This window comes from Chelonoidis abingdonii, chromosome 2, assembly GCF_003597395.2.
Source record: "Chelonoidis abingdonii isolate Lonesome George chromosome 2, CheloAbing_2.0, whole genome shotgun sequence".
In the NCBI taxonomy this organism is placed as follows: domain Eukaryota; kingdom Metazoa; phylum Chordata; order Testudines; family Testudinidae; genus Chelonoidis; species Chelonoidis abingdonii.
In genome coordinates this window covers 292,355,159-292,378,704 of record NC_133770.1, presented here as the reverse complement: position 1 = coordinate 292,378,704, position 23,546 = coordinate 292,355,159, and the positions used below count along the sequence as shown (strand labels likewise).

The 23,546-nt window shown below is 40.3% G+C and overlaps 1 protein-coding gene across 2 annotated transcripts in view; it reads left to right on the top strand.

The window, feature by feature from the left end:
* TRAPPC9 (trafficking protein particle complex subunit 9) overlaps positions 1-23,546 on the top strand; it is a 908,789-nt gene that overhangs the window by 347,542 nt on the left and 537,701 nt on the right. For both annotated transcript variants that reach the window (XM_075063274.1, XM_075063275.1), the window contains exon 19: positions 18,777-18,887. In XM_075063274.1, the coding sequence (XP_074919375.1) occupies positions 18,777-18,887 (111 nt within the window). The remainder of the gene's footprint in view (positions 1-18,776; positions 18,888-23,546) is intronic.

Sequence of the window (23,546 nt, the reverse complement as noted above, 5' to 3'; positions counted from 1 at the left end):
TCACTTTTGAAAATTTTAGAATGGAGACCTAACACCTTTCTGTCTGCAGAGCTGGCATTGCACCATCAGTGTCGGGCGAAAAAGAGGCAGAGAGTATTCCGCCCCGCCGCCGCCGCGCCCGCGCCCGGCGCGCGGCCTTTGGTACCAGGCGTTTCACAGCATTTGCAAAGGCCGTTGTGTGCCTCAAGTGTTCACAACCAACACAACAGCCATGTTTAGCATAAACCACAGCAGGGAGGGACACGGTCTCTCACCTGCGCTTTGTGCAGGAAGCCCATCCAGCTCTGGGACTTGTGTAGCCACTTTGATAGAGCGAGGCGTTTGGAGCAACTCTGCGGATGCGACTCAGCAGATCCTTCCATCTCTATGAGTGGTTGATTGCTGCCGGACGTTATTGATTCTGTTTTCCAGAAGTGGGCTTTCCTGTTACACCTCTTCATTTCCTGCGAGAACAGGAAATGCCCGATGTTGCTGCTCCTTCCAAGGCTCTCCGCTGGCTCGATCTCGACGCTTCCTGATGCTGTGGACAAGCCAACTGCTTTACGCGCTTTCCACCGTTCCTGCTTGTTCAAAGCGGCTCCTCATCCAAAGCTCTGGCAGGGACAGAACTTTGCTTGAATCATGATTGCTCCAGCGTGGCGCGGCAGGCAGGCACTGGTACACCATGCTGCTCGAGCCTGTCGATAGGCCACGCCAGTTAACCCTGCTCATTAGTGCAGACCTCATGAACTCAGGAGCCGAGACGGCAGAGCTTCACTACCCAGACCTTGGCAGTCCTTCACGCTCACGGCATGGCTGCTTGTGTTAAGCCAATTGTAGTTAGCGTTGCTCTGCTCAGTAACACAAGTACTCCTGGTAGCAGGACCTTCCACTGAGTCAACGTTCGGCTCAAGTGGAAACGTTACTCCTGCTGGTGGCGAAACGCATAATGTTACTCGACCACCGAGGTCTCGATCCCCACCTCTTGACTACCTCTGGTCTGCTCAAAACAAAGGGCCTAGCGGTATGCATCATTGAGGTGCACTTGCGGCCACTCTCTACCTTCCCACCCAGGGAAGTGGCGCGCTCGTGTTCTCACCCCCTATTTGGTTTCTAGGTTCCTCAATGGGGCTTGACCGCCTGTAACGCCCCAAGTATGCCAATCCTACCCAACCCTGGGACCTCAACGCTCTTTCTAACGCTAGACTACGTCTGTCGCCTTTCGAGGCCATTAGGCAACCTGGCTCGCTACTCTACCGTGTCTGAGAACAGCTTTTCCTCGTAGCCTTAGCATTGGTAGATGAGTCTCCGAGCTTAGGGCTCTCTGGTGGGCGCGCAGCCGTATACTGTGGTTCACAAAGACAAGTGGCAGTTGTGACCAATCGCGGCCTTTCCTTCGCCTAAAGTGGTATTGTCCTTTGGCATATCAACCAGATATGCTTCCTTCTGGTATTCCTTCCTGAAGCGCACACATCACGACGAGAACAAAGTTGCGCTCGCGTAGATGTCCGTAGGGCGTTTGGCATTTTATATCGAGCAGACAAAACGCCTTTCGTAAAACGTCCAACTCTTGCATCGGGGCAATGGCAGACCGAATGAAAGGGCCTACCTGTCTCCTCCCAAACGGACTCATCTGGTGACGGTGTGCATCCCGTACTTGTTATGGACTTGGCTCATGTTGCCCTTGAAGCACCTCACCGGCACATTCTCAGGGCTGTCAGGCTATATCTGCCACCTTCTTGTCTCATGTCCCATCCAGGAGATATGTCGGGGGGGGGGGGGGGGGCGGGGGGGGGGGGGGGGGGGGGGGCAGCTACTGGTCACTCGTCTCACACTTTGCCTCAACACTTGTGCTGCTGGTTCAACAGTCCAGAGATTAGCATGGGCATTTGACAAGCATTTTTTTATTTTTTTTTTTTTTTTTTTTTTTTTTTTTTTTTTTTTTGTTTCTAGCCATTCCTGCGACATCTCACTCGGGGCGCTGACTGCCTAGTTACAGGCTTGGGAGTACGCTAATGTAATTGATATGAGCAAGCAGCTCGAAGTAAGAAAAGACGGTTCCTAACGCTTTGTAATTGTTGTTGCGCAGATGTGTTGCTCATATAATACATTCGCAAAGCTGGCTCTTCCTTCCCTCTGTCGGAGTAGCCGCAAGAAGGAACTGAAGGGCTGTTGGGGCAGGCAGGGGCATTATCAGGACCACTCTAGAGGCTGACCAGCCGACTCATGCGAGTTTGCTAGGGGTAAAAAATCTTCCGACGAACGTGATGTGGGGCATGCACACGCTAATTTGAATGGATTGGAGGGCAACACTCTCGAAGACAACATCTAACAAAGGAGGAAACCATCTTTTCACATTATTTCAAACCATTGTATAGGCTCGAAAATAAAAACGATTTTCCTTCTAATATATGGTTACCTTCTTCGTGGTATCTTGACTGAAATTCCTCTGTTAAGGTTTAGTGTTGGCTTTCTGGTGTTTTAGACTGTGTTCTGCATGCTACTGGATACCAAAGTGAAAAGTAAGTTTTGGTCATTCTTTGCCTAAGTGGATTTTTAGCCTGTTTGCTCATAGGGTGATAAATAACAAGTTTTATGATTTATATGGCTTTCATCGCAAGATAGTGTATAGAAATGTCAAGGTCAAAAATTTTCAAACTTTGGTGCTAAGTTTAATCAACAATACTGACAGAAAGTTCTTCTTTAATTATATTTGCTGCTATTATAATTACCTGAGATAATGAAACCTCAAATTCTGTAGTCATTTTCATATCTTCTTTTTATTGAAGATTATTGTCGTTGAGCCAACAGCTTTTTATGAAAATTAATTTTGCCATGTTAAAGTAGTTCTTCTATTGATTGCTGCATATGGTATAAAAGGCAGGGTCTCCCCAGACCATGCTCATTCCTCGTTTCACCCACGCGATCTACTAGAGTGCATTGGCTTTGCTTCTGACAATTTATTTTAGAGAAAGGAAATTATGCTTCCTTTCTGTACACTAGTAAGTTCGTGCCTTTGCTAGTGTTAAGATTATGATGCTCTCTTGTGTTTCTCTGAAACAATGGTTCCTCTTGTTCACCATGCCAGAGTTGCCTCACGTTCTGGGTTTTAAGCCTTTGCTACTATGCAAGAAATTTGTTCTTTGAGTGACTCTGTATTCACTGCTAAATGCACTGGTGAGTGGTCACAATCTAGACCACATGCAAAATTTGCAAGTTTAAATCCGACAAAAGGACAGAGAAGTGAGACCGTCACCTCCTCGTTCAGGCTGCCTTGTTTCTCCTTCTACCCTTCCCACTCAGCAGGCACCAAGTATTTACTCGGGAGGAGCAGTCTGCAGACATTGTCTGAACTGCAGGCACCAATCCCCTTCTCTATGCTGAGAGAGACGGACAAAATTTTCAAACGCAGAACAGTAACAACAGTAAGCAATCTGGAGGACAAGGTAGAGTGTCCTACGGAAAGAGATCCCCAGCAGTGACTATTTCATCCAAGGTCTTCAGGCTCTAGCACTGGTGCTGTGCTATTGATATTGCAGTGCTGACTCCTTTAGTGCAACAGGAACAGCACCAAGGAAAATCTCTTGATACCACTTGGTGCCAGAGGCCTATGCAGAAGCACAAGACCTACTTTGCCTCTCGATACTGATTCTCTGATTGTCCAGGAGACAAGTTGGCAGGTACCAGGGAAGTTAGGCCCTGGCTGTACACAATCCGAGACGCCAGATCAGTATTGGTACTGTGGAGGCTAGATCTATGAAGCATGCAGTCCAGCAGTAATCTAGCATGCTGTCCCAGGTTCTGGAGATATGTTCTGGATCTGGCACCACTTGGCACATCACAAGTGTGGTCAAGTATTCAAGGTCCTCCTACAGTCTGAGGTACACCTAGTGTTACACCGAGTGACCTAGACAAATTGGACGATTGGGCCAAAAGAAATCTGATGAGATTAAACAAGGACAAAGTGTAGAGTCCTGCATAAAATAGGATAGAAGAATCCGTGCACCACTGCAGGCGGGAACCGACTGCTAAGCAGCAGTTCTGCGAAAAGGATCTGAGGATTACAGTGGATGGAAGCTGGATATGAGTCAGCAGTGTGCCCTTGTTGCAAGAAGCTAACGCTATTGGGCTGCTTAGTAGGAGCATTGCTAGCAGATTTGAAAAATGATTGTTCCCTCTACTCGCATGGTGAGGCCACATCTGGTGTATTGCATCCATTTTTGGGCGCCACACTAACGAAGCATGTGGACAAATTGGAGAGAGTCCAGCGAGGGCAACAAAAGCCCTGTCTGGATGGTTTAGTTGGTGTTGGTCTGCTTTGAGCAGGGATTGGACTAGAATGACTCCTGAGAGTTTTTCCAACCATAATCTTCTATGATTCACATACTTATGCCCTTGTCCTGATGATACTCCTTTCACCTTAATTGTGAATTCTATTCTTGTATCCACTGGAATTCCAAGAGACATGTTTCATGGAGCTAATGATTGGCCAAGGTTCTGTGCCATACACGTGTGTCTTTCTGGAACCTGTGGAACATGCCTCCCACTTCCAGATCCTCCCGGGTTCTTAAGACTTACAGATCTAGCAGTGACAGCTAGCTCATGCGAGTAGATCTGAGAGGTTATTGCAGTACTGAGGTTGGTTCTGGTCCAAGACTCTGAGACTAGACTCAGGGTTCGGAACCTTGACCCATCTCACTAACAGGGGGATAACCTCAGCCTCCCTCTGCATTCTTCCTGTTCATACATCTGCAGAGACGCCTTGTCTCTGGATTTCTCACCTGATCCAGGATGACTACAGGCTTATCAGACGCTTTAAAAGAGATATCTACTTCTCTGGACATTTCTGATGAGTAGTTCAAGAGAGTTCTCAACAGGCTGGTGGACATTTGGTTGCACACCAGACATTCTAGAATGGCTCTATCATCATGAGAAGTCATCCTACAAACTTTTGTGGAAAACCATGCTGTCTGCCTCTGACACTAAGAAAACTGAGAGAAGATACCGTGCCTGCTATTTGCAAGCACATCCTTAACCGGTTCCAGTTGTCTCTGCAGTGAAAGAAAGTGTGTGTGCAGGATGATTTCCTTCTACAAAAGACAAAGATACAAAGAAATAGGCCTTGTCAGTGAAACTTTGTACGCACATCTTGTCTATGGTTTGTAATCTCAACCAATAAATCTTATTGCCAGATACAACTTCTCCTCTGGAGCCAATACCTGAAGATCTCCGACAAGTGACAAGGATGCCAGGCAGGAGTTCTAGACCAATTATTAGATGAGGCAAGCTGAGGCTTGGACCTCTCTACAAGCATCGCTTAGATGGGGGCCATTCAGACGAGTACATGTAAATGTCATGACTTTAGTCCTTGGTCCCCTGTAAAGATCTAGGCAGATGATCTAGGATTCTCCTGTCTCACAGAAGATGGATAAGATGGTCCACGCTGAAATAATTGGAAATTTACATGCTTTCTCCAAAAGAAAGCAGTTCCACCTTCAGTCTCTAGCGGAGTGCAGGTTTTGCCCACAATAGCATAATCAATCTAGAAAATGAGGGAAAAAACACAGGAGAATGACCTCCTCCACAATGGTCGTCTTCTGTGAGTTTTCAAGACAGCTGAGATATCCCAACAGATTGCAATGTACTGGTTTTCTCTCCCCTAATATTTTCCAACAGTTATCCCACTTTCTGTGTAGTTGGTCCCCCTAATCTGTGGAACAGGGATACACCTTCAGTTTTTATTCCAGTCCTTCCTCATCTTCTCTCCGTGTCTCATCAAGACCACTCTCATGAGGATGTACAAATATTATATAATAATATAAGTGAGCACTTTCGATGTTGTATTCGTGTTCTAATTGAAATCATATATTGAAAATGTAGGAAACATCAAAATATTTAATAAATAGTATTCCTATATTGTTTAACAGCGTAATTAATCACAATTAACTTATTTAATTGCTTGACAGCCCCTGTGTAATATGCAGTCTCTTTATCATGAAAGTTGAACTTACATATGTAGAATTATGTACGAAATTTAACTGCATTCAAAAATTAAACAGTGTAAAACTTTGAGCCTACAAATCCACTCAGTCCTACTTCTTGTTTAGCCAATCGCTCAGACAAACACATTCATTTACATTTGCAGAATAATGCTGCTCTCTTCTTTTTAAGCAGCTGCAACTTAGTTATATATAAAAGCCTTTGGTGAGGGACCTTATCAAAGGCTTTCTGGAAGTCTAAGTACGTATATCACTGGATCCCCTTTGTCCACAGGTTTGACCCTTAAAAGAACTCTAATAGATTAGTAAGACTGATTTCCCTTACAGAAACCATGTGACTTTTCCCAAAGTTTGTCTTCTGTGTATCTGACAATTTTATTCTTACTTTTATTACAAACTAATTTGGCTGGTACTGATGTTAGAACTTACAGTGTCTGTAATTGCCGGATCTTCTCTAGAGCCCTGCTAAAATATTGGCAGTTACCTTAGGTATCTTCAAGTCATTGGGTACAGAAGCTGATTTAAAGACAGATTAAAACCGTAGTTAATAGTTCTGCAATTTCACATTTGAGTTCTTTCAGAACTCTTGGTGATGCCATCTGGTCCTGGTGACTTGTTACTGTAAATGTTATCAAATTAATTCCAAACCACCTCTAGTGACACTTCATCTGTGACAATTCCTCAGATTTGTCACCTACAAAGGACTGCTCGTTTTGGAATCTCCTAACATCCTCAGCCGTGAAGACTGAAGCAAAGAATTCATTTCGTTTCTCTTCAATGACTTTATCATCTTCAAGTGCTCCTTTTGTATCTAGATCGTCCAGGGGCCCCACTGTTCTTTAGCAGGCTCCTGCTTCTGATTTACTTAAACATTTTGTTATTACCTTTGGATTTTTGGGTTTTCTTGTTACAATTTTTTATACCTCACTAGGATTTGACTTCCACTTTTTAAAGATGCTTTTTATCTCTCACTGCTTTTTATGTGGTTAACGCACAGTGGCGTTTTATTATTAGGTTTTTTTTAATGTGGATATACATTTAAGTTGGGCTCTATTATGGTGTCTTTGAAAAATGTCATGCAGTTGCAGGTTTTCACTCTAGTACTGTACCTTTAATTTCTGTTAACTAACCTCCTCATTTTGCATAGTTCCCTTTCTGAAATTAAATGTCACATTATTGAGGTGTTCTTCCCACAATATGTTAAATGTTATATTATGGTCATTATTTCAAGCAGTCCTGTTAGTTACACTTGGACCAGATTCCGCCATCTGCACTCAGACTAAATCCAAATGCTCTCCCCTTTTGGGTTCCTCTACCACTGCTCCAAGAAGCAGTCGTTTAAAATATCAAGAAATTTTGTCTCTGAGGTGAGATGTTCCCAGTAAATATGGGTATATTAAATCCCCACTAATTATGAGTACTTTATTTTGATAGCTATCTAATCTCCCTTAGCATTTCATTGTCACTATCACTGTCCTGGTCAGGTGATCGATAATAGATCCTTACTATTATATTCTTATGAGAGCATGGAATACTATCCATAGAGATTCTGTGGAACATGGGATTAATTAGATTTTTACTTCATTTGATTCTACATTTTCTTCACATATAGTGCCCCTCCCTACCCCGCCTACCCCCTGGCACAACCTGATCTATCCTCCATATATTTTGTACCCCGGAATGATTGTCTCCCATTGATTGTCTCCACTCCAGCCCAGGTTTCTGTGATGCCCATTATATCAATAGCCTCCTTAACATGAGGCACTCTAGTTTACCCATCTTATTATTTAGACTTCTAGCATTTGTGTACAAGCACTTTAAAACTTTCATTGTTTGTCTGCCTTTTCTGATGTCAGATTCTTTTTTTGAATATTCTCAGCTGATCTGGCCCAAACTTTATCCTCTTTATCTCTCTCTCATCCTGACTAAAACCTAGAAGATATCTCTATCAATAGACTCTCCTCTAAGAGAAGTCGCCGTCTGATTCCACATGATCCTCTGCAGGCAATCAGCTTTCCCACTCTTAGTTTAACAACTGTTCTGCCACTTTTTAATGTTAAGTACCAGCAAGGTGGATCCACTTACATTTAGTGGATCCCTCCTTCCTGGATAGGCTCCCATCCCAAAGATAGAGGGAAGTCCTTTCATGGATTGAGAACTGGTTAAAAGACAGGAACAAGGGTAGGAATAAATTGAAAATTTTCAGACTGGAGAGGGGTAATAGTGTGTTCCCCAAGGGTCAGTCCTAGGACAACTTATTTCAACTTTTGATAAATGATCTGGAGAAGGGGTAACAGTGAGATGGCAAATTTGCAGATGATACTAAACTGCTCAAGATAGTTAAGACCAAGCAGACTGTGAAGCATTTCAAAACGATCTCACAAAACTAAGTGATAGGCAACAAAATGGCAAATGAAATGTAATGTGATAAATGTAAAGTAATGCACATTGGAAAAAATAACCAAACTGTATATACAATACTGCATACAGATGTGTCTCTTCATCTCAAAAAGTTATGCTGGCATTAGAAAAGGTTCAGAAAAGTGCAACTAAAATGATTAGGGGTTTGGAATGGTCACATATGAGGAGAGATTAAAGAGGCTAGGACTTTCAGCATGGAAAGAGGAGACTAAGCGGGATTGCTAGAGTATATAAATCATGAGTGTGAATAAGGAAAAGTTTATTTACTTGTTCTATAATATAGGAACTAGAGGTCACCAATGAAATTAATGGGCAGCAGGTTTAAAACAAAAGGAAGAAGTTTCTCACACAGCACACAGTCAACCTGTGGAACTCCTTGCTGAGGAGGTTGTGAGAGCTAGGCTATAACAGGTTTAAAGAGAACTAGATAAATTCATGCAGGTTAATCCATGAATGGCTATTAGCCAGCATGGGTAAGAATGATGTCCCTACCCTCTGTTTGTCAGAAGGTGGAGTGGATGGCAGGGGAGAGATCACTTGATTATACCTGTTAGGTTCACTCCTCTGGGGCAGCTGGCATTGGCACTGTCAGTAGACAGGATACTGGGCGGGATGGACCTTTGGTCTGACACTTTGTGCTTTCTTATGTTCTTTTTCTACAATGTCACCTGAAAGTGAGAATAGGTATGCATGGACTATTGTAGCCCACATCAAAGATACTTACATTGCAGATGCCTAAAGATTCATATGTCCCTTCATGCTTCAACCATCATTCCAAAGGATGTACATCCATGCCGATGACAGGTTCTGCTCAATAACCATTCAAAGCAGTGTGGACCGATGCACGTTCACTTTCATTATCTGAATCACCAGCAGAAGGTTGATTTTCTTTTTTGGTGGTTCGGATTCTGTAGTTTCCATGTCGAAGTTTTGCTGTTTTAAGACTTCTGAAAGCATGCTCCATACCTCATCCCTCTCAAATTTTGGAAGGCACTTCAGATTCTTAAACCTTGGGTCAAATGCTGTAGATATCTTTAGAAATCTCACATTGGTATCTTCTTGGCGTTCTGTGAAATCTGCAGTGAAAGTGTTCTTAAAATGAGCAACGTGCTGGGTCATCATCTGAAACTGCTATAATATGAAATATATGGCAGAATATGGGTAAAACAGAACAGAGGACATACAGTTCTCCCCCCAAGGAGTTCAGTCATAAATGTAATTAATGCATTATTTTTTTAATGAGCATCATCCGCATGGAATCATGTCCTCTGGAATGATGGCCAAAGGATGAAGAGGCATGTGAATCTTTAGGGCATCTTGTAAATAAATACCTTGTGACGCCAGCTTCAGCAGTGTCATGTGAATGCCTGTTCTCACTTTCTCATGATGCTGTAAATAAGAAGCGAGCAGCAGTATCTCTCAAGAATGTAAAGAAACTTGTTTGTCCAAGTGATTGGCTGAACAAGAAGTAGGACTAAGGGGACTTGTAGGCTCTAAAATTTTTCATTGTTTTGTTTTTGAGTGCAGTTATCTAGGGGAAAAAAATCTAATTTGTAAGTTGCACTTTCATGGTAAAGCGATTGCAGTACGGTATGTGTATGAGGTGAAATAAAATACTATTTCTTTTGTTTATATTACTATTTTTATTAGAAATATTTACACTGTAAAAATGATAGTGATCACTATACGCTTTGTATTGTATGTTGTAAATGAAATCAATACATTTGAAAATGTAGAAAAATATCCCAAACTGTCTAATATGTTTCAATTGGTATTTTGTTGCTTAACAGTGCAATTAAAACTGCGATTAATTTTTAATGGTGATTAACTTTTTTAATTGCGCAAGTTAACTGCGATTAATCAACAGCGTTACTTTTTCCTTGCACTTACCTAGTTCTAGAAGTCATTAATATTAACAGTTAATACAAGCTAAAAGATAGTTGCATGTAATTGTGATCTCCTATGATTAAAAATCTAATCTTTGTTTTTATCAGTCCTCTATGCATTTGATGATAACTTACTTGAGAGATGTAATAACTTCACTAATACTTTCTAAACTTCAATAAAGATTACAGGTTTAAAGTTTATAATTTACCTTTAGAAGTTCCTTATTTGTGTTTATTTTCTGGAATATGTACCTCTCATCCTATGAGATGCAAACATGTTCAGGAATGAAATAAACCACAGATTTAACTTCTTGTGATTAAGGTTTAATTTTGTACATACATGTCTTATACATTTACATAGTCAAATCATACAATTTTAGAGCTAGGCTGATTTACTGAATACTGTCTTGAAAATTGATGTGTAAAGCAATGGGGATAATTTTATTCTTTTTCAGTTGTGCTAAGTTCTTACACGGTGCTAACTGAAAAATGTAAATATAAGCAAATCGTATGGGTATATACTTCGGGGATTGTGTAATCCAGTTGTGGGGGTGTTTACTTTCGGGACTCTGTAAATACTCAGCAAAACATTGACACTGTTTTACAAAAATTCCACGGAATTAAAGTTCTTTGAAATGACTGACCCGCAGTCATGGAGCGAGTCTGAGGCAAAGCTAGGAGCTCAGCCAACTACAAGTCACCTCCTCTAAATGCTAGGTACCATAACCACTTTCCCAACACTCATTAGGGTCTAAAGTTAGTTCTTTATTTTCTGATCTCTAGGTGATTATTATGTTTAACAATGTAGTATTGAGAAACTCACAAATTTATTATTCTTTGTGTTAGGTAATGACCATTTTCCTTATCCTAAAATAAGACTTTCCTATTCCTTAATTGTCATTCTGTTGTCAGTGTTTTACTGCATATAGCAAATATTTTACCCTAAAAGAACCCTTTTATTATAGTGCTGACTTGATTTGTAGTTAAGGCTTCCATGGAGTCCAATTATGTTCCTACGTATACTTTTTCTGCATAGTAGCAGGTGCTGGATAGTTCCAATTCAGCAAAGCACTTCAGCATATGCTTAACTATATTCATTAGCTTTAGTCCATGTGTGTTCTGCATGCACATCTGCATGTAAAGTCAATGGACGCTAAGCGTGTACTCAAGTGATTGCTGAACGGGGATGTACTTCAGCACGGGCTGTAGTAACTAAGCTGATGCATAAGTGCTTTGCTCAAAAAGGGCCAAAAATAATATACATATTTAAATCTTTCTGTGCAACTTTTTTTCCTGCAGCCGCTGCCGAAAGATTCTTATTATCCCTTTATTTTTACATACGTGAGTTGACTGCATGTTCATAAAAGCAATTTATTATTTTCATGTGCTCATCATGTCTCTGTGTTTATTCTGTGCTAATGGTTTTGGTCATCAACATAGCTGTTTCTCTTGTGCTTCATAATATTGATTTCCAGCACCAAGCCACGTCGTTTATCATACTATATTACATTTTAAAGTGAAGAAAAATAGTAGAAATTTATCATTTTCAAAACACCTGTGAATAAATGTTTCTCATTAAATAAAACACACTTTTTCTTGATGTATTGATCTTTTCGCTGCTGAATCCAAATACTTAAATGCTGTAAATTACAAGTCAAAGTTTGCACTTACACTTTCTCTCCTTATTTAACTTTTTAAATTAATTTGCCTTGAACTTGTATCAGATTTCGTTGCTTAGTTTTTATATGAGATGTTAAACTGCTTTTATTTAGTTTTTATGAGACAGGCTATGCTTTTGTAGCTTCAGATTTTCAGTTGGCAGTTCACAACATAAAATACTATTGGTCTAGTTTCCATGAGTTCCAAAACTATGCCATCAAAGTATTCCTGAGGAAATTAAATGTAGCTGGGAAATGCATCTTCTTATTAAAGTTAACAATGTGACCTGCACATTGAAACCCCACAATATTTTTTTAAATTTACTAAGAGATGATGTTCCCCACTTACTTATCAGTTACCTTTAGTTGTTGTTGAGAGAGTTGTTACAAAATTTCTCAAGATAAGTCCTAGGCAGATTGCGAAGAGATACAAAAGGATCTCTCAGAACTGGGTCACTGATCAATAAAATGGCAGACGAAATGCAGTGTTGATAAATGCTAAGTAATGCACATTGGAAAACATCCGAACTATACATATAAAATGACGGGGTCTAAATTGGCTGTTATCACTCGACAAAGAGATTTTGGAGGCATTGTGGATAGTTTTTCTGAATGTGCAGTGGCAGTCAAAGTGAACAGAATGTTGGGGATCATTAAGAAAGGGATAGATAAGACAGAAAATGTCATATTTCCTCTATATAAATCCATGGTACGCCCACATCTTGAATACTTCATGCACATGTGATCGCCCCATCTGTATTGTAATTGGAAAAAGTTCAGAAAAAGGGCAAGAAAAATAATTAGGGATATGGAACGGCTGCCATAGGAGGAGAGATTAATAAGATTGGGATTTTTCAGCTTGGAAAAGAGACGACTAAGGGGGGATATGATAGAGGTATATAAAATCATGACTGGTGTGGAGAAAGTAAATAAGGAAGTGTTATTTACTCCTTCTCATAACACAAGAACTATAGGTCACTAAATTACAGGCAACAGATTTAAAACAAACAAAAGGAAGTATTTTTTCACACAGTGCACAGTCTACCTGTGGAACTCCTTGCCAGAGGATTTGTGAAGGCTAAGACTATAACATGGTTCAAAAAAGAACTAGATAAATTCATGCAAGATAGGTCCATCAGTGGCTATTAGCCAGGATGGGCAGGGATGGTGTCCCTATCCTCTGTTTGCCAGAAGCTGGGAATGGGTGATGGGATGGATCACTTGATGATTACCTGTTCTGTTCTTTCCCTCTGGGGCACCTGCCATTGGCCACTGTCAGAAAACAGGATACTGGGCTAGATGGACCTTTGGTCTGACCCAGTATGGTCATTCTTATGTTCTTATGAGAGAACAATGCTACCCAAGTGATCAACTGGAAAAATGCCATACAGACTTTTTCCTCAGTTCCCTTGTGTTTCAAATAGACTTAAATTTGGGAAATGATCTTTCCTGTATGATGTCTTAGATACCAAGGTGGTTGGTGCCTTAGGAATACTTAAGATAATGATGCAAGATACATTAGAGATCTTTAATTGGACCAACTTCTCTCTCACCAACAGTTGGTATAATGAAAGATATTACCTCACCCACCTTGTCTCTCTAGCATCCTGGGACCGACAGGGCTACAGCAACACTGCGTAAGATAGTGATAACATTTCCACCAGATTTAATTTGAGGGTTCAAATTGCCAACTAAAATGTGAACTTACTGTCTACTCTCACTCTCTCTTTCTTATGTATGTGCTAACACATCCGGTACATGACATTGAAAAGGCTAATTAAAATGCCAGTTTACATCTACTATTCTTTCACAAGCTTGAGTCCATATTTAATCTTAGAAATGTATGCTGGAAGGTATCTTAAGTCATCTAATTCAGCCCCTCCTTGGTATATCTAGACCATCCAAGGCAGGTATTTGGCTAACCCAGGGTTTCTCAAACTTTGTCATAGTTAGCTTCCCTAAGTTAAGAAAAAAAAGTTGTGCTTCCCGTAGTTTACTAGGACAACACACAGAACTGAAAATCCTATATTTTGCAAGAATGAGTAATAAAGTAAAAGGATTTTGATCAGTGCAGTTATAATGTCAAAAGTACTAATTTTATTTCATAAAGCACCTTTCATGTTATCCCACGGTTCTGCTCATCAAGAGTACAGATTGCAGTAGCTAAAATAAAACTGGTGATAGTGACTGTAAAAGTGACAGAGGGTTAAAATGAATGGCATCAGCCCATAAAAAAGCAGGAGACGAGTACATTAGTGTGAGAGTAACTGGACCAACTAACTGATACTGGGAACAGTCCCTATTATAGAATTGATTGACTGACTTACAGCAAGAGAACCGAACACAGGAACACATAGGCAACATGCCTGAAGCCCGAAGGCTTTGGGAAACAGAGCGTTTAGGAGCAGCTCTTAACTTTTGCCTGCCTGTCTCTCTTGTGCTGGTGGGGAGGACTAGTCCCCCCTGGCAGGTGCTCCCATTGAGTGGCACAACAGGTCAGTGGTGTCTTGCAGAGCGCCCAGCTCTGCATTCCTACATTGCATCCCTGATGGGATGATCACTCTGATGTGCTTGTACACTGTTCTACCAGTAAAGATATTGCAGCTGTAATTTATGTCACTGCAGATGTCTGAAAGAATTGTTAATGGCGTCTGAGACTCCTTTCTTCCTTGTCTCATTCCATTGGTTCAGCTTTTCCATGTGACCATGTCCTGTTCAGGGCAACGAGTCACACGGGCTTCATCCTGATTGCTCCTAGCAGAGTAGCCAGTTTCCACTCAAAGAAGGAAAATAGGTTGGCTTGTCATGATTTGTTCTTGACAAATCCATGTTGCTTATTGCTTATCACACTGTTATCCTTTAGGTGCATACAAATTATTTAATAATTTGTCCAGGTATCTCAGTTAGTCTCATTTACCTCTGGGAGCTGGCCGTTTTAGCCTTTAGCTGCACTGGCCACTGGGGGAACAAGTGATTGACTTGACTGAACCCCCCTCCCCCACCAACTGTATGGAGGTGTTGCATTTTTGAATTTAATAACAATAATAACAATGTGAGAAGTCAAAGTAACAAGCTCAAATGGAATTATTTAATCAAAGACGATCAGTCAATGGTTAATACAGCACTATACAGAATACATAAAGAAAGTATACTGAACTACTTTTTGTGAAGAGTAAAAAGCTGACCCTGTTTCCTGCATGCTAGCAGTGTTCATTCCCACTCTAACTTCCAAAACCTCTTTCCTTGTATAAGGTGTGAGACCCTATAACACTTCTTTTTGGAGGGAAAAATTACTGTTTTTGGTATTTCAGTTTACTTCATTACTTAAGGAATTTCTTTTGTGGTGTTTCAGTATATAGATTCATAGATTCATAGACTCTAGAACTGGAAGGGACCTTGAGAGGTCATCGAGCCCAGTCCCCTGCCCTCATGGCAGGACCAAATACTGACTAGACCATCCCAGATAGACATTTATCTAACCTACTCTTAAATATCTCCAGAGATGGAGATTCCAACAATCACCTCCTAGATAAGGCAAATTTCTCGTAAGTGCCGCGAAAATGAGGTCAGTACATGTCGCACTGAGAGTTTAGAGTGCGAACTTTTCCTAATGTCCAACCTAAAAATCTCCCGTGCCCGGATTAAGCGCCATGCTTCTTTGTTCTAATCATAGAGGCGAAGGTGAACACGAGTTTCTGGTCCTCCATTCCGACCTGACACCGCTTAGATACCTGGAAACTGTAATAATCATGTCCCTCTCAGTCTTCGCTTTCCAATAAACTAAATGAGTTCCTTTCAGCCTTCGCTTCATAGGTCATGTTCTCAATATCCTTTAATCTTCTTGTTGCTCTTGTCCTGATCCTCTCCAATTTCTCCCACTATCTTTCTAAATGCGGTGCCCAGAACTGGACACACTACTCCAGTTGAGGCCTAACCAGCGCAGAGTAGAGCAGAAGAATGACTTCTCGTGTCTTGTTTACAGCACTCCTGTTAATGCATCCCTAACCTAACAGCCACCACTCTCTGGCTATCCAGCTCTGAAGGCAGCAGATTGCATGGTATGGTAAGGGTAGCAATGCTGAGACCCCCCCTAAAATAACTTTGCGACCCCCCCCACAACTTCCTTTTGGGTCAGAACCCCCAATTTGAGAGAAGCTGGTCTCCCCCGTGAAATCAGTATAGTATAGGGTAAAAGTACACAAGACTAGATTTCATGGGGGAAGACCATATTTCATGGTCTATGATGCTTTTTTCATGGCTGTGAATTTGGTAGGGCCCTATTTATATAGAATTATGTTAGATGCCCCACCTGCCTTCCAGAAATTTCTGTCAACCAATCCCATTCCCCCTTGACAGTTCCACCCACTCTTATCTTTTCAAAGACCAGTGAAGGTCAATTTTACCCACTAGCCATTCCCTTCAATCACCAATGACTCCTGTTCCCCATGTTCACCCCTTTTACAAGATTATGCTAAATTTTGTATAAAGTATACTGTGTATGGTATCCTTTTAAAAACTTATGATTTGCTGATCATTGTTGTCCTGGTAAAATGTGTGGCAACATTGTATGCAAAGAGACAGGATTCCACTGTATGATATTGCCAGGACAGGTTCTGAAGGGCAGTGACAAACAAGTTCCCCAGAGACAAAGGGCTAGCTAAGGCCTCAGCCAGGTGTCAACAAGCTCAAATGCACCATCACCTGATTAAGTGGCCACTCTTCAGCAGCAGAGAGGGTATGGGCAAAAGATCTACATTTTGACAAAGTAGCTTAATGGTCCTGACCATGCAATTTTTCTGTCTCCTGAACATCAGCTGGACATGATTCTTGCACAAAAGAAAGGGCTGTAAGAGGAAAGGACATGTGTCCCAAATCATCTCACCCTTGCTCTCTACCCATGGCAGCATCAACCCCTGAAGAACAAAGGAAGCAGCATTGCACTAGAGAAGGGGAGGGAGATCCTGAATGAAAGAGGTTCAAGCAGTAAGACTGTTGGAACATGTGGCAAGAGAGACCTTTTGCTTTGTATTCACTTAGCTTGTTAAGTGAGGTGTTGGTTGCCTTTCACCTTTTATTTCCTTGTAACCAATTCTGACTTATATGCCTCAGTACTTGTTGTCACCTTAAAATCTTTTGTCATTAATAAATTTGTTTTGTTATTTATTCTAAACCAGTTTGTTTGGATTGAAGTGTTTGGGAAACTCCATTTGGGGTAACAAGATTTATGCATATCATTTTCTGTTAATGAAATGATGAACTTTATATGAGCTTGTATTGTGCAGGAGGCTTCTGGGTGGTACAAGACAGATATTTCTCCGGGAATGTCTGGAATTGGGAGTTTGCTGATGTTGCCCTACAGTGTAATTCAATAGTGACTGGCTATAGCTCTCGTACAGTATAGCTGGGAGTGATTTACATACTGGTGGCTGTGTGAGAGTAGATCAGGAATGGTTGGTCTCACAGTGAAACAGTGTAAACGGCACCCCAAACTGGGGAATTGTGGGGACCGCAGCTGTCCATCACTCCAGATTGATCCTTGGTAATGTCAAAAGTCCATCCATTCCCCTTCATCCTTAGAATTCTAAACAAGTATATAATATTTTTTCTCTCATTAGTCATAGTAGACATAACAAGAATCTTAGGGCTGGTCTACATTTAAAAAGCTGCAACAGTGCAGCTGTGCTACCATAGCACTTTAGTGAAGACGCCACTATGCCAGTGGGGGGAGAGCTGTTTCTGTCAGTGTAGTTAATCTACCTCTGTGAGAGGTGGTAGCTATGGAGGTTTCGTTGATATAACTACATCGCTCAGGCTTGGAAAGTCCATACCCCTGAGTGATGTAGTTATACCCATGTAAGGTTGTAGTGTAGACCTAGTGTTTTCATTACGTCCCTTCTATCTTTCTCAAGCAGTTAAGGTTTTCATTTACAGACTGAAATTAAGCCTAATGTTTCTGTTATGAAGAAATTTCATATTATGTTCATGTAAATACTTCAAAGTGACAGTTTTAAAAATGAAAATAACTAAAGCTTCTACAAACAGGGCAAGTTTTGGACCCCTAATTACTAGACACAGAGACAACTTGCAGAGGGTTCAGAGAAAAGAGCAACAAAAATAGTTTGCAGCCTGCAGGGACTAATTTTTCAGTGAAGATCAAAAGTTAAATGTTGAAGTGCTATTTCTTAAGCCTTTTAAGAACTCAGCTGAACAAAACTCTAGTAAATGTACAATAATGAACAATGCTGCAGGGTGTGTTCTAGATAAATGGTTCCCAGTTTGGTCTCCAAATCAGTTGTTCATGAAGTATTTGCTAGTGGTTTGTAGAAAATTGGGTGGGTTTATAAAATGCTGTTGGCTTTCCTCCTTGTTTCCAGCTGATTCTGCTGTCTTGCTTCATTTTCTCTGAAACACCACTGATCTTAGTAGTTTAGGTCTTAAAAGGACTTTGTCAACCAAGTTGTATATATTAAAACTGTCCTAAATGAGCATTCTAAGAATTGACAAAAAAATTCATTATTTAATGGCAGTAGTCTGCTAATAAAGGTGGTGCTGGATTGTACTTGGTACTTTTGAGGATACTTAGAAGTGATCCCACCTAATAGGTGATGCAGACACGTGCGGATCATAAGTATAATTAAATTCTGCTCTTGTTCAACTATGCATGCTCTTTTTAAATTTCAACAAGGTTTAATCAGTTAGTTTTAGAGAAAAAAATTAAGATACTATAATTGGAATAGATGAGAGTAAATATAATTTTAGATTCCATAATATACGTAATTCAAATACTCTGTGTTACTAAAGCTACGGTACTAATTTTTTTCGTTTCCAAACAGCACCCGACAATGCCATCTACTCCTTGATGTCTTCAATTCAACTGAACATGAGCTGACGGTTAGTGTTAAAAACAATGAAGACCTAGTTCTGCATGCGGGGGAATGTCAGCGGTAAGTGCTTTTGGCATTAAAAAGATACTGCTAGAGCTTTATCCTCTCAACGTTTGTGAGCTATTCATTTTTTTAAATTGTTGTACAGTTTCAGAGACTGTAGTCTGTTTTTGTTTCTCTGAAGATACATCTTTGAGTGCTAAGAATTTCTTGTTGTAATTTATTTTGTCTGCAGTTTTCTTCCAGTAAAATTAATTGCAGAGCACAAGGTGATTGTTACTTGTGGAGTAAAAGAATGAGTTCAGCATTGTACAAATGACATGGACTGTTGGATTGACTGGCTATGTTTTCCTAAAACTTTTATAATATATTGGCTCTTGATGCACTTTAAAGAGAGTGTATTTTGATGTTGAAACCTCAGTTTTTATTCATTGAAATAGATTGAATTCACTTCTATATAATCTTTGCACAGAATAGACCTTTCTTCATTCAGTTCACTTCTGCTATAACAACCATTCTGTGAAAAGGAGAAATAGACAAAAGAAAATGGAAACAGAGAAAAAGGAAACAGGAGCAATTACAGTAGGTTAGCTCTGTAGTCGGTTCCCTTCATTCATCTCCTTGGGCACTTATCTAGGCAGGAGCTCTTAGAGCTATTCCCATCCCCTTTCCTAACCTGTCCACTTCACAGTTATTAGACCGTTTGTTCCTATGGGCAGGTACCATCCTTCTTTAATATCTGGAAAGTGCATGGAACATAGTGGACACAGTCCTAAACAATTAATAGATAGTGTTGAGACCATTACCCTATCAATCAAATCCTTCCTAAGACCCCATTTCTTCTGTGGTATTTATAAGAAGTGAATTTATTTCATCATTGAGTGAAAATCAGTGTTTTGATGCCAAAATATTAACAAGAGGCTCCCTCAACAAGTTTATGCCTCAGATACAACTAAACATTATATTCTCTGGGTAAAATATCCAGCTCCCACCAAACTGTCCCTTTAGCAAAACAGACATCAATTTACATATTCTTTTCCTCCCTTTCTCCTCCCAGGTTGTGGGGATAGGTGAGTTGGTGTGAATTGGAGGAATGAGTCTACACAGAGTACTTCAGGAATATAGGCAGAAAAAGCTTTCTTGGGTTGATGGTAGGGGAATCTGGCTCCTTCCCTCTCTCTGAAAGGTGTTTCATTGCCATCTTCTCCATACTCTGAAACAAAAATTGAAGATGAAACTTGTCAGTTATCAACCAGCATCTCAACATCAAGTGATGTTTTTTTCAGTTAAGATATGCATTTACTTCCTTAAGAGCTCTCAGTATTCTGCTCTTTTTTAAAGGTGGGATCAATAGTCTGCCTCCAAATGACCCAGCACTTCCCTTTAAGCTTTCATCAGCCAAGAAGGCCTTATGTCCAAACAGTGTGTGGAATAGAATTTTCTGATCACATCCAGAACCTCAGTGAACACCATAGTTCTAAACTCAGATGAATTTTGGCTTTCAGCTTCCCAATATCCTGCTTTACTGTCATTGATGTGGACAACTTAGTCTTAATCCAAGTAATTTTCTCTGCAAAATAACCAGAAATTTTCTCTCAGAGAGAGGTAGTCAAATCAGCCCCCACAAGAAGGAAAACTTCATTAAACAGTTTCTCTAACATATGGAATGATGGTTCTTCTCGAAAGGCACACAGCTGTACCTCAAGACCTTAGGAAATGTTTGTCCGAATAAGTCATCTTTGGCCCAGGATTTCTGTCATTAGCTCTTTAGCTGTCCTACACCTTGCTGCTTCTCTCCCAAATCATCGTTAAACCAAGGTTTCTTGTGAGGATGAAACGGTGAAAAGAGAAGCATTCCAGTACCATTGATAGTGGCAGATCATCAAAATAAATTCCTCACTACTCCAGGAGAATAGTACTACATTTTCAAGCCATTGGAGCCAATGATTTTCCATGAGTGGAGTACTTTATCCAGCCCTCTAATTCTAACCCAAACACTAGATCCAAAACTGAGTCTGCAGCTACCTGGGACAGTCCTGTAACCCTCATGTTGGCCACAAAATCCTGAACTGAATATGAAGAATCATCATCTTACGCCAGTGTTGAAATTACTGGACACTGTCAGCCTTAGTGACTCCAGAGCCACAGCATTCAGGAAATTCATTGTCTCAAACTGAAGCTGCACTTTTGCCATTTGTTTATTATAGAATTCACTCTTCCATGGTCTCTGCATTCAATAAGACAATAATATGCAGTCTTGTGTTCCTTACGTTTAATTAAAAAGAAAAACTTTAACAATCACCAAGATGTGCCATGTCTAACAATAGTAAATGTGTGATTGTGCTGCTGTGTCCCTTGCCCTTCTGTGTCACATCCTCTCCATATCATTTCTGAACCTCAGTCATATTTTAAAAAAACCTGTAAGCTCTTTGGAATAAGAAGTATATCTTTTGTGAAGAGCCAGCACAGATTTGGGTGTACAAAATAATAAATAGTAGTAATAGAATCATAGGACTGGAAGGGACCTTCAGAGGTCATCTAGTCCAATCCCCTGCGCTCATGAAAAGACTAAGTATTATCTAGACCATCCATGACAGGTGTTTGTCTAACCTGTTCTTAGAAATCTCTGGAGATGGAGATTCAGCAACCTCCCTAGGCAATTTATTCCGGTGCTTAACCACGCTTACATTTAAGGAGTTTTTCCTAATGTCCAACCTAAACCTCCCTTGCTGCAGTTTAAGGTCATTGCTTCTTCTCCTGTCTTCCAGAGGTTAAGAAAACATTTTTTCCCCTTCTCTTTCTAAGAATCTGTTACGTACTTAAAAACTGTAATCATGTCCCTTCTGTCTTCTCTTCTCCAGACTAAAGAGAGCCAATTTTTGCAATCTTCCCTCATAAGTCATGTTTTCTAGACTTTTAATTCTTTGTTGCTCTTCTCTGGACATTCTCCAGTTTGTCCATATCTTTCCGGAAATGCGGTGCCCAGAACGGTCACAATACTCCAGTTGAGGTCTAATGTGTCTCTCCCCCCCACCTATCTTTTTTGCAACAATGTGACTCTGTTGACTCCTATTTGGCTGTGATCCACTTTGATCCCCAGATCCCTTTCTGCAGTACTTCTTCCTAGGCAGTCAGTTCTCATTTTGTATGTATGCAACTGATTGTTACTTCCTAAGAGGAATACTTTGCATTTGTCCTCATTGAATTTCATCCTATTTACTTCAGACAATTTCTGAATAGTCCAGATCATTTTTAATTTTAATTTTACCCTCCGTAGCACTTGCAGCCTCTGCCAACTTAGTATCTTTACAAGTGTACTCTCTATGCTATTATGTAAATCACTGATGAATATATTGAACAGAACTGATCCTTGTTACCCCCCCTTTGATATCCCCTTCCTGCTTGACTGTGAATACTATTAACTAAAATACTATAAACACCTTTTAAAAATAGGCCTACAGCACAGTGACCGTTTTTTGGGTCGATAAGTTTGAATAAGTAGCTCCTTTCATTTGTATTCAGGTTTAATAACTTTAATTTAAATAGTCTGAAATGCCAGTATCATAACAGATGTAAAATTTCCAAGTACTTTACTCCTCCAGTAGGGTTATTTATCAAGGAAGAACTTGTTTCACATTTACATTTTTATATTATGAGCTCCTATCACAATAGTGTGATTTTTAATTCCAGCATAAAATATTTGAATGTTGTAATGTGGGATATAAATTGCAGTTTACTATGTGTATTTTGTATTAATTTATCTTCTGTTTCACAGTTAAGTACTTTTAATGTAAGCATTACTGCACAGCTCCTACTTTGCCTCCATAGTTCTACAGTTAGTATAATTGAACATCTAGTCAAACTTAAGTTGCATTTAAGAAGGCCCTGAGAAGATTACCAAATCCCTTCAGTGCGAAGACTGATTTTACTACCCAGAGGCCATTATGAAAAATGCAGAAATTAACCTTTTTCAATCTTCCTTGCTGTTCAGGGACAGGGTGCATTGGTCTTCCCAACAGAGCCTTGCCACTGGATTCTCACTTGCCCCCTTTTTCCTGTCTTCTGGACTACCCTTTGTTAATATCTGATTAGGTGTTTGACTTGTTCACCTCCAGTCAGTTTTTAATTCCTTGTTCTTTCTTCATCCCCAGTATCTCCATTATTTCCTTTGTCACCCATCATTAATATTTCTCTTGTTTTATCCCTACCCATTCCCCTCACTCTCCAGCCCCTCCTTCAGGGCTTGTCTATATAGAGACATATTGCATGGCCAGCCAGGGTATAAATATACAGTGTACTAGCATTCCACACTAACTGGTCATGTGGACCCTGTTATGATGCACTAAAAGTTCTGTTGTGCACTGTGACATACTGCTGTTTGAAATAGGCTGTGGAAAGCATAAGCACTCCTTGTATCATTCCATTCAACGTAGTAAAGCTTTATTTATCTGGTGTTTTAAGAAAAGTGTGCAGTTCCCTCCCTTCCCAACCACTGCTGTAATACATTAAAACACTGACTGCAACAATTGTCTTATCCTGCAACATAATGTACGCACACCTACTGGGAATAGACATGAGCAACACATCTCGAAGAACGCCAGTTACAGAACAGGTAACTGTCCTTTCTGCAAATTTTTTTGTCAAAATAACAGTACATAATCATGCCAGTTTCAATTATTTTGGTAATTTATTTCAAAATACTTGTCAGCAAATATGTCT